The sequence below is a fragment of the Lipophrys pholis genome (genome assembly GCF_963383615.2).
Source record: "Lipophrys pholis genome assembly, chromosome: 15".
Taxonomy (NCBI): domain Eukaryota; kingdom Metazoa; phylum Chordata; class Actinopteri; order Blenniiformes; family Blenniidae; genus Lipophrys; species Lipophrys pholis.
Window position 1 is genome coordinate 20,812,458 of NC_137642.1, and position 16,270 is coordinate 20,828,727.

A 16,270-nucleotide genomic window follows, 5' to 3' on the forward strand; every position below is an offset into this window, starting at 1 on the left:
TAACTTTGCGTCTTGAATGAAAACGATATCCGTCATTCAATGTACCGACATCTCCCAAATAGCCAGATTGCAACATGTTTTCCGGGTGTGTACATTTAGCTGTGTATGTTTGGGTGGTGTCACTGTGTGAGTGTACTGCCTTCTCACCCTGGGAGGCCCACAGGAGCAGAGGTTAATCTTCCTCAATGTCTCCCCGCCCATAGTGGGCCTGTTTATTTCCCTCGCTCACACACGTTGGACTTCCCACCCTTGTGAGGACACACACTACTCTTTTTATTCCAACCTTAACGATCACTCATGGACGCCTCAACTCGCTCTGGTATCCAAACACTAACCTGAGCAAGCGCTGCAATGTTTTCCGGAATAGACTGAACCCAGTCCTGGTTTACCTTTCAGATAGAGCCTTACCACCATAGATTGTTTTCTCAACGGAGATTTTTTACCCTCATCACTTCAACATAAAATCTTGGCTCCATTGCAAAAGTCAAACATAAAAAAGGAGAAAAAAAAACGACCAAACAGTCGACAAACTGCTCCGCATCTGCTAGTGTTATTAAAAACAAAGCACAAAGACTTTTAACGTCGACAAATATAATTACCACAAGAATCAACAACACTAACATATTGGCCTAATATCCTGCGCCCTGACCTGAACCTGATAATCTAAGCTGTCTCTCGTTGCCTACCTGCTCATTCGCCTCGGCTATTTAGAGTGCAGAAGTACATTCAAATAGTCCGGTCAAGCCAAACTGTACCAGGATGTACGAGCACCGACATTCAAAGAGAAAACAAAAGTTTTGCGTTATTACTTGAAATCATTGCGTAAACAGACCTTTAGAACAACACATATTCTTTGATACCTACCTAGTCCAAACTTGGCTGTCTCAAGAGTATATTCTTGACAATATACACTAAGTGCACAACAGCAATATTCAATTTGAGAAGACAAAAATGTTGTACAGTAATAAAAATTATCTTTACACTGACACACCTTGTCCATATCATATCATATCACATCAGCTTTGTCTTCACATGGTCTGCCACCGACTCACTCAGGCGCAGGGTTTTGTCTGTAGTTTATTAGGCCATCAAGTGCTACACATGACATAATTTATTGTGTAGATCTTGAAAGAATCTTCTGCCATTGTGCTCTGAGAGGTTGTTCACTATGTAAAGGAGTTGAAACAGGATCAGGATTTGAGTCAATTTCAGGCGTCAAGGTACCCGATCCCAGGTGTGTTTCCACTTCTGTGGTTATTTGTAGAACACCACAGTTTTTACTACATCATTTGTGCTTCATTTCAATCCGACTAAATATCAGGAGTGAAATTAAAGGTTAAATCCTGGTCTTTACCTCTACATGGGTCAAAGTTTTGTTTGGCAAAACTCTGAACCCCAAAATGCTCCTAATGGTGGGGGAGAACTGTCCTCATGGATGTATGGGTGACTTTGGAATGGGTTAAAGAAACGCACTATAAGAGAAGTCCATCGACCAATATTATTGAAAGTTATTGTTGTCAACTGTTTATTAGAAAAAAATAATGATCTTGTGGAATTTTGTCAAATTTCTTCAACCTTAAACCTTGAACTTTTGAAGACACTTGAAGTTTTGGGTCCGGGACCCAGCGGCCTGATATTCTTCAATCATTTCTCAAACACCAAATTCTTTCCTTGACAGTTGCTCATCCACGTCTCATTTAATCCTGAATTAAGCTGAAGTTGGCTCCCAGGTGCCGTCCTCATCTTGAGTGCGTCTTGACAGCACTATTGGCAAAAGGCAGACTTATTCCTTAACCTCTGCATGACCGCTGCAACAGCCTCGCACCACCCACTCCCCCCCTCCCTCCCTCCCTCAGCACCCGATCCTTCCTTCACGGGGCTCTTGGTGTCGGGGTGGGCGTTACTAAGGAGATGGGGTTTCAGCAGGAGAAGGGGGATGAGGCTGAGGCTGTCCTGCGGAGTCAAAGGTCCCGTCAGGGGCCATCCTTTGCCCATTCAGAAAGACGTCACCAGCACATTCTTCACAATGTTAACATTCTCCCAAATTCTCAACATTTACTTACAATAGATGGCTGCGCTCAGCCCTACTATTGTGTGCAATGTCCAGTCTGACCGTCCAACTTATGGTAAGTCATCTTGTCAATATGATCATGACATGGCCCCCAGTTTCACCCTCATAATCCCATACAGACTGTCTATTACCGCTCGGTTTAGCTGTCAATCACATTGTATAATCTAGCCAGGAATCAGTGAGTCATTGGGGCCTTCAGAAAGAACGATTGAAATGTTGGTGCGATTGTGTGTCATCCTGGTGAATTGGTGATAGCCTGTAGTTTGTAATAAGATTAAGAGAATTCTCAACACTTTTTCGCGTTGCCAATTAGCTTCTGCAGTGGTGTGTTTGTGTCCATGAGAAATCTGACATATAAAAATATGCGTTAGTGTCTTTGTGTCGATGGTTTAAAGAGCCTGGGAGCAGAATCCGGGGCCATGTTATAAATTAACGTCTGACCCCAGTCTTTGTGTGGCCTCCGTGGAAAGGGCCGTCAACGAGCCCCCCCCCCCCCCCCCCCCAAAAACCCATCCAGGCCCAAACCTCAGTGAGAACAGCCCATGTGAAGAGGCTCTTTCAGGGGTGTCACCGCGCGATGAATTGGCCAGGAGAAAGCATGTTTATAGACTGTGTAAAGGAGTGCGTCTTTGTGGGAGAATGTCACTGACACTGTTACAGTTTGCCTGAATGAACTGTGATGACGAGGCTAATGGACGTGGGGCCCCCGTTTGAGGGTTAGGGTCATCAAGCCCTCACCCCAGAGCTTGGACCCCCCACCCTCAGGCCCCTTTTCACGCCCAGTAGCTGTAGCTAATGTTGCAATTCTTCGCTGCCCCCCACAAAGGCCAAGAAAAAAAGTCAACTTTCACACCAGCGGGTCACCATGAGTGCTTTAGGAAATGGTCGTGTAAACAGAGTGTTACCTTCTGACCTGTGGCTGATACCTTGGAGCGGCAGACAAAACAGCCCGGCTGCGGGGTATTAGACATGGCTGTTAGCAGGAGAAAGACCCCAGGCTCTGGAGGAACACCCATACACTCTCTTACTCCTTATCCTCCTTTCTCACTTCATCCATTCTTATTAAAGAGTGACTGCCCCACTCACTCCGTTGTCTTTTCTCGCTTTCATTGTTTTGGCTCTTTGTGCGATCGGTGCACGTTCAGCTTTGGACAAATTGAAAGTCTGGACTCTTGTTTGAATTGTTTCTCATCGCTCTCGAGCCTACGATGTGGCAAATTCCCCGCTAGCGCACAGAGTCCTCGCGTTCCCACGCCTGTGAGAGCGGCATTGACGCCTGTGCTCAGCCACTTTACTGCCCTCCATTCGAGCCGACAGGATAAACTGACCACTAACCCTGTTTGAATAGAGCCGAGTCTCTTAGCACCCGGCTGTGAGGTCATTAATGACATCAGTCCCGGTTTGAGTTTATTAATGAGCCACTGCATACACACACTGTCTGTGTAGCTTCGGCACCGTGCGCAGTAGTTTCAAACACACTGATGTGTAATTCGTCACTTTATAGGAGAGTTTGTTGCTTTGCTTATACGATACGTTACCGCTCACAATGTCTCTTATAGCTATTGAACTAGGTACCTGCTGTGTTTGTTGGTCCTGTAAAGCAGGACTATTCAGTTGGCAGCTCCGGTGCCAGGTCTCACACTTTCAGATAATTTATAGCTGCTGTGACGCAGCAGCATCTTGTTTGGATTACTGCAACAGAAGATGGCACATTTGAAATAAAATTCTTACCATTCTTCTCATCGCGGAAAATGTAGATGAAGAAGTGCCCCGATTTGGACAATGTGGGGTTTCATAACATATTGATGTAGTTCCATATGCTGATTATACATCAGGACTTCAGAAAATTCTGTAGTTTCCCCTCATTCTGTGTTGTTTTCTCATTCTGTTGCAATTAAAGTTGTCGTCATTGAAATGGTCCGTGATCAACAGATTGACTTTTATTCAGACTGAAGAGGCAAGCTATGTGTGGTCCATGTAACTTCAATTATGATGTTAAGGAAAGCACATTTTCATGGAACGCTTCAAATTTACAGAATATTTTATGATGTGCATAACAAAATTTTTCTTTGTATTCTTGTATTATAGATTGTTTTTAATATTAATTTTGGCACCTCTAACTCTCTTTTAGGTCAAGTATCTGCTAATAAAAGTATTGGCACACCTGTAACCTGAGATAATATGAAATGTTGTGGGTGAAGGTACAATAATTTCTAAGATAATTGTTCAGTATTCTCAAATGTGTAGCTGATGTCATAGAATTTGGATATTGGGGCTAAATTATGGATATGGTTAGTTGTCTATGGATGTCCCTCGACTTTGAACATTTCTACATATTTTACAAAAATGGATCTGTATTAAGCAAATGATAAAATATGTCTTACTCTAGGAATGTTCACCACTGAAAAGAAAGAGTCATGAAAAGTCATAACTTTGTCAAACTCAACCTTTCAGCATTTGAATTACGTACTCAGTTATTGAATTGTCAATTTTACACCCCACCTGATGAAGCAAACACGACGGGAAGCCGATGGTCTTGTTTCTGTTTAATACGAATTAACGTAGAGTTACCCGCTCTGTGTTTAATATGAGCGCTGCGTTGTCCGCCTCCTTGCTCCAGTCACCCCTCTGGCTCATGGAGCAGAAGTGGCCGTGCTTTACGGCGGCCGGCCAGACCGAGACCCACCGCTAAGAAATGCCTCCTTCCGTCTTTACGGCCTCATAAATATATTGTTATCTGTTCCTGGGAAGTCCGCGGTGAGATTTATCCGAGCGATTAGTAGAGATGGCGAGCCAAGCATCCCAAATCATTAATTACCCATGAGCCTGCACTACATCCACCTTAATTTCCAATCCTTGCTCCTGAGAAAGAGCCCCTTTTAAGTAGTTGATGAGGCTTATGAGTTAATTATATGTCGCTTAGGTGCCTTTTTTCGCCCCTCCGCTCTAAGCGCTGGGATGCCAGCATAGTGGTGAAGTTCTGGAGATCTGGAAGTATTCCATCTCGGAGACTCTGAGGTCGTCTGACGGTGTACTCTGGGGTTTAAACAAGCAAATGTATTCAGTGCATTAAAATGCTGGCACCACATGCGGTCGTCGGGTTGTAATGATTAGTCTCGGTGTAAATCTGTCAACCCATCGGATTCGGGACTGGACAGGTAGGCAGCACCTTTCAACACAGGCAAATATAATGGCAGTAAGACAGGAGAGGAAAACAACATAAGCAAATTAAGTTTTAACATTCTGAAATAAGTGGTAAAAGCATTAAAAGGGTGACATTAAAAACCACAGTATTTTGGTGTTTTAAGGTCCAATCATCCATCAATCATCTATGAAGTCTTTTCTCCATTCATCCATTCTTTTGTCATTCTATTTGTCCTTTGATCCATCCCGTTAAACTTTCATACATCCTTTCATTTGTTTCTTTTCCCGATCATCCACCCATCTGTAAGTTCCATCTTGCACAGTCCCATGAAGAAAAACAAAAAAATGTAATATATTTTGACGGAGTGAATCAGTGTTATTGGGATGAGTTTATCCCCTATTTCAGTTTCAGTATTTTGGCTTGCCGTGAAATCTAAATGAATTATGGCAAATAATAAAATCTCGCCATCATTATTTTAGAACTTCTGTGTCCAGAGTGGTGGCCAGTCAGTCACAGAGACCAGCTCTTCCTGCTATGTAGTTTGGACTGTTGATGCTTCGCAACCTATTTCATGCAATAGTTTCATTTGATTTCATGTCAGGAAATTCTACCGTTTGGATGGATTGAGCGGTTTTCTAAAGATTGATGGTTGGAAATGTTGCAGTCACTGAAGGTCATCTGCAATAAACACTTTCCCCACTCTTTCAGTTGCAGGCCCATCCCATAATGTTATATAAGTGCAGCAACATTGAGTAGTTTTTCAAAGTATAGGGAGGTTTTATATCTAGCTAAAAGGCGTCTCTGACCTCAAAGACATAGTGGGGATCTGCTCCTTAAACAACAAGCATGAAGTTTCAGTATTTCAGAATATTCAAATGTAAAATCGTAGTTCAGTTTCTTTTTCATCTTTCTCCATGGTATTACAAGCCAATGTGCCTGTCGGGTGAAAAAGCTGGATACCTTGACCATCATGTCATGGGGACCCCCTTCTAAATGTAGGGTTCACACCAGCAGGTGGTGCTGTGGCTTTCATGAACTCAGCAGCTTGAGGTCAGGGGAACATCAGATGGCAGCAGGAGAAGACTTGGCCAGCTGATCGTGCCGCTCTCTATCTTTCTTCTGGGTGTTTATTCTTGTTCTCATGGCTTGCTATCATCTGTTGGCAGGATCACGGACGAGCGGTACGAGAGGTTGCCATATTTCGTCTTCGGGGACTTTAACTTCCGGTTGGACTCGAAGTCAGTCATTCAGGTGAGTGTTTCCTCCGGCTCATACACACCCTTGAGACTACCCGTGCAGTACGCGTATACATATGTGCACAATTTTGTGCTCATTTGCTGCAATCATTCATGGTTATTTACAGTCAGAATCCTGGTAATGTAGAGTCTTTATGTGCACGCGGGGGCCATTGCAATCTAGTCGAAGTGGTTTTAGTGGTGCACTGTCTCCTCAGAGTTATGACTCATTAAACTCTTGACTGTGGCCGGCCCAGCTGTGTTTGCCAACCGAGCCTCCAAGTGCATTGTTATGTTACGGTGCCATTCAGCGCTCTTTCTCTGTCCCTTCCTCTCGCTCCCTCCCCTCCTTCTCTTGGTGCAAATGAGGCTAGCGAGAGCTAAGGTAGTCCTTCAGTGTTTGGCACCCACGGGAGGGGAGGGGAGTACTGGGGGCAGAGCAGGTCATGAAAGCCCACCGCAGACGGCGATGTGCTGTGATAACAGAGTGGGAGAGACACTTGTCGGCCGGTCCTCGGCCTCCTCTCCAGCACAATGCTCCTCGAAACAGTGGGCCTGTTGAAGGTGTGGGCATTGTCTGCGTCTCTCAGAGCCCCATTCACAGCAGAGGGAAGAGGAGGGAAAGCTCTTTCAATGGATGCCTCGAGTGACTCGTCTGCAGAGAAGCTGCCCGGCCACCAGGGGGGACAGTAAACCACCGTCTCCATCTCACCCCTCAGCCATCCAGTGGACATCACATGTTTTCACTCAGCGATCTATCAGCAGGCATTGATTAATTGCCTCAGAGTTTGCACAGTACATTTGATTTCAGCGCTGTAATTGGGTCACATTAACCCGCCCGGTCATGTGAGCGCACGGTGCTTCAGAGGAGAAGAAATCCAGAATCCGCAGGAGCAGATGTTCAAACACTGAGCCCATTCAGAAAGCAGCCCCGGCCACTCAATGTCACCTGGCACACACTGAGGTCGCCACATTGATTTTATACCCCGTTTATTACTTATCAGCAGCGCTGTGATAAAACACACTGTGTTCTACACATTCAAAGATACAATCCTTGCTCAGAGTGAATAGTGTGACATTAACAAAGTACTGATGGTTAAATATTTACATAAGAAACTGACAAAAACAACAGATCAGACTTGTGAAAGACTGGAAACGCTGTGAAATACATTTAAAGAAAATACAGCTCCGGCTAAAGAGTTGAATTTTCGACAGTTTAAATTTTTTTAGTGGCATGTAATCCACTTTGATATTTCTTTTGGCACTTAAATAACACATATTTTCACATTTATTTCGATCCATGTATTCCTCAGGACTGGGTATAAAAAGAGCAGCTCAGAGAGGAATTGACCTGTAAAAGAACTGCAGGGCCAAACTTTACTCACATAAGATTCTCTGATTTCATTGTTTGCACTGAATAATATCCAAATATTTGAACAAACGTATAAAATTTCTCTGAAGTGAAAAACCAGTACACGGTGGTCAGGAAGTTTCCCTGCATCCAAATCAAATCTCAGCTCATGAAAAGCAGATATTGACGAGCTGTAGACATGCCACTGTCTTTGGTAGGGCTGGAGCTGCACGGGAGTGCTGTGTCCTGGTGAATCAAACGTGTGTTTTTGTTGGTTGCCTAAGTGTACTTGTGATTTGCGCTTGCGTCGCCGTCAGCGATGCAAAATAATGTCTGCAGCTTTTCAAACAACTTTGTGCTTTAGGACCAAAAGAGACATTTTTTGTCTTTTTTTTTCTCACCAAATTCGATTTATTGCAAAACTGTGCAACACAGTTTCTAAAGTTTCACATTTGTTAGTATTGAAACGCGTACAAAAACGGCGTCTTCTGTTGCTGTTATGAAGTTTTAATTGCAATTTAGGCTGGTAAGCATTGTCAGCTGTCTTTGTACCCGATTTTAGCAGTTTGATCCTTCTTTTCCAGCATCTTTTAAACTATTTTGGCATTTTAGATTAGAATAGAATATATGACTAATATAAGCACAGAAAGGATGAAATTAACCAAAACACAGAAAACACTATTTACAAGGAGGAATCTTATGATCGCAGCCATTTTAACCATTTTATCTCTTTTGTAAGGAGTTGTTTTTTTTTCTTTGTTTCTTTTTTCCGTTTTAGAGATTCTTTAGAATTTCCCAAGACAAATCCATTATTTTGAGAATGACTCTAGTGTGTAAATTGCATAAAATGTTTGTTTAGGTAGAACTTAGTGACAGCTTCAGGGAGAAACTACAAAAGTGAAAAAGAGCCGCAGATTGCAGACCCCCGGACAAGACAATAGAAATTGTGAGCAAAGCTCTTGTATTTTATTCGTCCTCATTTCAGTTCACTTGTCTTCTCCTGTATGACAGTGAGCACAAATGACAGTTTGTATTAAACAGTACAAATCATACTCCAAAAAGTCACATTTCTGTCTAAACGTTGTTGCCTCGTGATTTTTATCTACATTCTACACACTGTAGAAACTCTTTTTGGATGTGTGTGTGTGTGTGTGTGTGTGTGTGTGTGTGTGTGTGTGTGTGTGTGTGTGTGTGTGTGTGTGTGTGTGTGTGTGTGTGTGTGTGTGTGTGTGTGTGTGTGTGTGTGTGTGTGTGTGTGTGTGTGTGTGTGTGTGTGTGTGTGTGTGTGTGTGTGTGTGTGTGTGTGTGTGTGAGATCTTGATAACTCTCTCCTTGTCCCTGCGGCTCTGTGGTAGGTAAGCTCTCACCCTCTCCGTGTCTCGACCGCGCCGATATGCTGTTTGAGTGCGGTAGGGGTCACGACCCCTTTTCCAGGGATGTGTTAGGCTTGCATCGGTGTGTGTCCGTCTCTGCCACCCCCCCCACCACCCACCCCACCCCCCGTCCCCCTTCAACACAGCCCCTTTTTTATGCACCTTGGCCCCATTCACTTACACATTCACATCCACACACACACACACAAACCAATTTGTTAGGCCAGATGAAACCGATTGATTTACTCTGTTTAAAGGGAGGTGTGGCAGCAGTGTAGGGGGGCCCTTTTGAGAGTGCCCACTCAGGAAGTTAGAGCTGTGGGCGAAGACATGGGCCAGACAGTTTGGGAGGTTCAACCCTCCCGTCACAGTTTGTACTAGCTTTTTTATTTTACACCAGGAACTGTTGAGATATAATTGTCGCTGCCCGTGACAATAGATTCTACATTAGGATAAAATATGAATATATACATATATATATATATGTATATATCGACTGAAGATTCGACGCTAACTCCCGCAGCAAGCCCTGCGACATGCAGTCATGTAATACCACTTCTTACCACTAGATGATGTAAATGAGTCATTCAGGTCTGTTCTTAAATACACAAGCACAGTACAACCTGGCAGCTTTACATACAATAAACTAAACTTTACCCCCTAAAAACAACATGGTATATCCCAAAAAGTTTTTCTTCCCAGGAACTAGCTTTTAGCAACACAGCTGCCACCTGATGCGCAAGTGTGTTATTGTTTGAGTCTCGCAGATCTTTAAATGACCTTTATGTTTTCAACCTTGTGTGTATTCGCTGTAGCGTCCAGTCAGAGGATGAATTCCAAACAAGCACCATGCAAAAAGTGACTCGTTACCACCACCCAGTGTCCAAATGGAACACTACCGAACTCAAACTTACTGTACCTTTAACTGTACAGTGGAGGATCTGTTTGCTGTTTCTCACGAGTGAATGTAACAGGAGGGTTATTGGGGACAACAACAACAAAAATATAGGCAGATGATGTCATCTGTGCATTGTTAAAGGAGCAGGCTGCTTCATATAAACCCGTCTCACTCAGCGGACCTGTCTGATTTAACAGCGACTGGCGTGTTAGCATTAGACAGAGCTGTGATGTCACCAATAAACAAATGGTTTGCAACCTTGGCTCGGGATGTAACTCACAGCCAGCAGGCCGTTTTAAGCCCTTTAATGACAATTAATGTCAACAGGACAATTAGTGCACATCCACTGGGGTGCTTAACTGTAGATGGGCTGCCGCTGGATCGATCGTCCATACTTATCCGAAGATTGATTCAGACACAGAGAGGCTGCCTCTCTTTCTCAGTGTCTGCAAGTCTCTCTTGCTCTCTCTCCCTCTCTCGCTCTCTCTCTAGCGCTTTTTCTGCTTTTCTCGCTAAGCTTGCGCCATTTTCAATCAATGGATAAGAGTCCGGCTGTTGTGTGAAGCACAGGAAATGATTGTCAAATCCAATGCCTGTGTGATTGGTTGAAGGACCAGGGGAGTTCCTCCCTGAAGCACCCATGGGCCTCCTGAGGCCTCACTTTGAGAATCACTGGATCAGAAAATACTCCCGACTACACTTCTGTACAGCTGCACGCTACACCACGTCTCTTCTTCTCCACCTCTCCTTCATTGTGGGTGACTAGACTGTGGACAACTGCTCGCCACTCCCCTGTCAGCCATCCTCGCCTTGTGGGAGGCTGGACGGGATCCAGAATGTATCCGTGTGTGCACAAGAGAAAAGGAGGTGGGTTTGTTATTGTCACTGGGGCAAATTCCAGGTGGCAAATTCCAGGCATGCTTGCGCGGCAGGATCAGTAACCAAAGGCCTGGAGCTGCCCCCTCTTCCCCACCCTCACCCACCCTCCTGGGCAACCCCATTAATTGTGTCCGACAGAGGGAATTGGTTTCAATTGACCCCCATTCAGCGGCCTTTTGACTGGCAGACAAAAGACACAGCCACGTGGAGACTAATGCTAGGGCTGAGCAGCCTGGAGGTGGTCCAATCCCCGCCAGCCCTCTCTCTGCTCTCCCATGGGTCCGATCATGCTTTAGCTTGATCACGCTTTGCATCGGTGCTGATAAAACAAGCGGCCTCAAAGGATGGGGTTTGAAGATATTGTCCGGCGAATTCGCGCACACAATACTTCACAGTCCACTTATCAATGCTTGATTCCTTTTAGCCCCCTCATTGAGCACTCGTGTTGGGAGTCTCATTCAGGTCTGAATGAGGTGTAGCCAATGATGCTATAAACTGGCAATATATTCAGGGGCTATCTTGTTGCAGCTGAAGGACAATTTATAAGTTTAAGGCCACCTGTGAGCTTTGTTCCAACCTCAGATCCGGGGGTTTCCTCCACTGCACTGCTACATCCAAGCATCAGGGGTCCTTTTAAATAGATTTTTAATCAAAATCAGATTGGCGCCTTAAAACATGTTGCATGTTTTGCCCTTGTGGAAACGCTACCAAGGTAGTGCCCCAGTTTGTTTGTTTTTGTCACACCCTCTTGTAGTGCATGAGCAGAAAGAAACTTTCTACAATGATAATTTCTCATTTTACCATAGTTTAAGTGGCAAAATTAACTGATCTAATTGAAAATATATTTCAAATCTATTACAAACTCTGTAAAAATTGACATTCACGGGTCAATTTACTGTTAAGCAATATCAAAATAATGGTTATGAGCCAGTAGAACAGGGACTGTGTTGTTTTCATTGGAAATTGTTACATTTACCCGAGTTAAGTTTACAAGATCCAAAGGGATTTCCAAAAGAAAGCGTGAAGATTTAAAAAAAAAATTTTTTCTAAAGGATACTTTTGGATTCGATTTGACAGAAGATTTCAAAGTGCTGGAATCGCAGCTCATAATAGTGACCCCAGATGCTGCAGTGTGTTGTGTTTTGCACATTTCTGAGCCTGAAGTTTTTCAATTATTTTTCCAGCTGCAACTTTATATTATGAACCAGTTTAGTGCAGCTTCCCCTCATTTGACTCATTGTAGAGTTCATAAACATTTTTAATTCATATTTTGACGTGTAAACATTCAGAAATGTTATTTTCAGGTGCCATTTTTTGGGGGGGGTTTGTTTTAGGGGTCTTGAGTTGAAAACGTTTGGGGATGATTTTAAAGAAATGCTGTTAAGAATTTTGTCCCGTTTCATTCTATAGGAAAAGGCCACATAACCATGTTTACAGCCATCGTACAGTCGCTGAGAAGACAAAAGCCGTTTGGTTTTGCCTTTAGTAACTTTTCAAAGCTCGGTCGGGAAGCCTTGTGGATTCATCGGCACCTACCACGAGCTCCGTGTTCCTCTGGTTCTCTGTGCTTCAGGCACGAGGTGGGGAAAGGTGACGGCGTTGTGCGTGAGAGAGAGGGAGCGTGCTCGGGCCTCTCGGAGCAATCTGCAGCCGTGAATCAGCGGTGTCGGTGACAGGCTCGCGGCTCGGTGCCTGGACTCTCAGTATATTTAAAATCCCTCCTAATTAAACTTAATAGAATGTAAATTTAATATCTGCAGAGATTGTGTGCTGCTGGCTGGCCCGCTCCAATTTAAGGATTGATAGAGGCCAGTGGGAAGGTTAATTGCTGACTTGATCTACTGTCCTCGTGACATGGTGTGGGGCTGTTTTAATTGGGCCTGATCTGCTGCTACTGCTGGACAGATTTCATTAGGCTAGCTCCGGAAAAGAGACTGGGACTAGCTCCCCCTGTCTGCCGCGTGTGGTAGGAGCAGAGGGGCCGGGCATCAATCTTCCTTCCCTTTGTCCTGCGTCCTTTCTCTCGCTTGAGCAGCATGAAATTAAAGGTGGGGCCCCAGACTATCCCCGCTCCTGATGAATGCTGTAAAACGCCAAGTAATGACGGAGCGAGCACGGCGCATCAGTCACTCTGCACACAGGACACACGGCCGCGACACGGGGAGGAAACACATAAGCTGTCTGTTCAATTCAATATTTTAGGTATTCTTTTGAAGTGCAGAACTGTGCAAGGATATTTCAAGGACCAGGTTCTGGCGTAGAAAACAGACGTCCCTCTCACACATATGCACTTTTCTCCAGAATGAGTCGGTTCAAGCAGACGGAAATTGAAATGGTAATAGAATGATGTCTTATTTAAGAATTAAATTAATGTATTGACCCTTAATTGGGCAATCAACCATTTCATAGCATTTGCATCCCTTACTGTTTATCTCAATTAAATAATTGAACTTTAATGTCAATCATATTTTTTTTTAAAGGCTGAAAATTGGTTGCTGTTGGCAGTAAATTTTGCCCCCTTGATGTGTCAAGCATCATTTCCTTTCAGTGAATACATCTGATTGATGCCTTTCATTTTAAAATATGTTCAATAAGCCATGAAAGGCAATTATACACACCAAACTGCTTTTAATGATCTATATTTAGGCTGTTGACACATCATATAGTACGTCAGAGCTGCTCAACAGCATGGACCCAAATCCAGTGAAAGATTTATCCAATTCAGAGACTTTATAAGTTCAGAAAGGTAAATGATGAGGGATTTTGGTCAGTGTAAGGCTTTCCAACATCTTTCATTGAGTGTAAATAGCACATAAGGGCATTTTTTCATCAATGTTAAGAGTATTGAAATATGTTTTAACTGTTTCAGCAGTCGTGCTCCAATCAATGTCCTTTAAGGGGTTAATGTAATCGGAATTTGTATGGGTAATGTACCTAATAAAGAAATACGAAAATAAATCATATAATTCAACAACTTTTATCATAGAAAAATAAAGAAGTGACCTACATAAACATTTAAAAGTCAAGTTTTTCTTTCTTTCTTTTTTCTTCCGACTAAAATGTAGGTAGGCAGGAAAACAAATTTGTATTAATCTTTAAATTTGGTTTGAAGATATAATCTCTTCCCGGTAAAATAGTGCCATAATAACCTTTGAATTAAAGTTTTTCTTTGTTGTGGCGCAGATGATGAAAATGCCAAACAGTTACGACTGAAAATTGCTACAATCTCAACATAAAGCCAATTTTAATGTATTTTAAAATGCAACAAAATGTCCTTTAATGATGGCATTCTGCATGTCTTTACAAACTCACCGTGACAGCATAGCTTTGGGGCTAATGCTAGTCTGCTACCTTTCATGTCAGCATCACAGATAATCTGAGATCAGGTCTCGGTGTTGTGTCGTGTCCGCGAAGAAAACATTTAAAAAATGGTTTCTTTCAAAATTTTGACAATTTGCTTGGTGGTTTGGCGGACCAAAATGAAGCTCTTTGTCGGCCGGTTTTCGCCCGCAGGCTTTATCTTTGACAACCCTTTGCAAAATGACATCATTAGCGGTTTGTGTCAGTCACAAGGGATTTTTTATATTTATTTAGCTTTTTCCCAGTAGGTCATGTTTGCGTAACGATCATGCAAATGATTGGCTGATTCATGGTGGACATTTCTTCTTTTGTTAGCAGGACACCTCAAACAGCATTAGTCTGCAAATAAATGACATTTTCCGTGCTTAAAGATTGCAGTATAAATGATGGAAGAAAATGAAGTGTGTGCGTGTCAGGAGTTGAAACCCACCTCATTTCATCAGGTAGCCTGTGCACAGTAAATAATTTGTACCCCTAAAGGCTGAACCGGTTTCCCTTTTTAGCCCGGCGTTTGACTAGCGTGTGCGTATGTGGGCGGCTATAAATCAAAAGGCGGCCGGTGTAATTAAGTGTACACTACATTAGTCAGGCTAATTAATTTTGGGGGCCATCCATCCATTAACCAGCGGGCCAGCACTGATTGGGCCTCTGTTGTGTGGAACCCCTGACACCAGGGACAGCAACCCTTCTTGGCTGCCCTCACACACACACACACACACACACACACACACACACACACACACACACACAACACACACACACACACACACACACACACAACACACACACACACACACACACACACACACACACACACACACACACGTGCGCACGCATTCATACACACAAACGTGCCAGCTCTTGTGTATTCGGGCGGAAAAGAGAAGCTGGAAATGTGACAGATTTTAGCGTCATAATTCCAGAGGAGGGTGTTGCTGGAGAGGCAGTGAAGTGTGTTAGTATTTGACCACTTTATTGCAGGGCCAAATTGTATTGACAAATCCTTTATATGGTTTGCGGTAGCTTACTAAATCAATATACTTTTCTGGCAAAAGACATCCCCACCTAGCATTGTCTTGATTGTGCTCCCGCTGTAAACCCCCACCTGTTTACTACACCGGGCGAGTCAAAACGCAGTGATTAGCAGCGGCTGTGTGACCCACGCCTGTTTATGGCCTCTCAGGTGAAGCCTGTGGTGATATTTCCTTACAGTACAATAAAGACATTTTAACAGGCCCAGTCCAATCTATCACAATGAGGAGCCATTATATCACTGATAACCCATCTGGATATAGAGGGAGACTATCTCCCCCTCCTGCTTAGACAACAGCACCCCTTCTCTCTCTCTCTCTCTCTCTCTCTCTCTCTCTCGCTCTCGCTCTCGCTCTCGCTCTCGCTCTCGCTCCTCTCTCTCTCTCTCTCTCTCTCTCTCTCTCTCTCTCTCTCTCTCTCTCTCTCTCTCTCTCTCTCTCGCTCTCTCTCTCTCAGCTCTCGCTCTCGCTCTCTCTCTCTCTCTCTCTCTCTCTCTCTCTCTCTCTCTCTCTCTCTCTCTCTCTCTCTCTCTCTCTCTCTCTCCTCTCTCTCTCCTCTCTCTCTCTCTCTCTCTCTCTCTCTCTCTCTCTCTCTCTCTCTCTCTCTCTCTCTCTCTCTCTCTCTCTCTCTCTCTCGCGCTCGTCCTCTGTTTGCTCTCAATGCTAATGAATCCAAGACACAGAGGAAAGAAGGAGTTCAGCTATGAGGCCGGAGCGATGCGGCTTTGATGGCAGCACTGTCCATATCATTAAAACGCTGGCAAATGAAGAACAAGCAGTGGCTTCTGTTTTTGGTCCTGCTCATTAACAACAGGCCGTTTGAGCCGGCGCCAGCCATGCTATTGCCATTGTGTGATTGGAGGAGTGGGGGGGGGGGCGGGCGGGTCGCTGTGACTGGCAGCTGGGAACACCATGCCAACGGTGAGC

General features: G+C 44.0%; 1 protein-coding gene across 2 annotated transcripts in view; it reads left to right on the forward strand.

Annotated features, from left to right (window-relative positions):
* The window catches only part of inpp5a (inositol polyphosphate-5-phosphatase A), a 165,029-nt gene that overhangs the window by 106,055 nt on the left and 42,704 nt on the right, over window positions 1–16,270 (forward strand). For both annotated transcript variants that reach the window (XM_080481882.1, XM_080481881.1), the window contains exon 9: window positions 6,383–6,467. In XM_080481882.1, coding sequence (XP_080338008.1) covers window positions 6,383–6,467 — 85 coding nt within the window. The remainder of the gene's footprint in view (window positions 1–6,382; window positions 6,468–16,270) is intronic.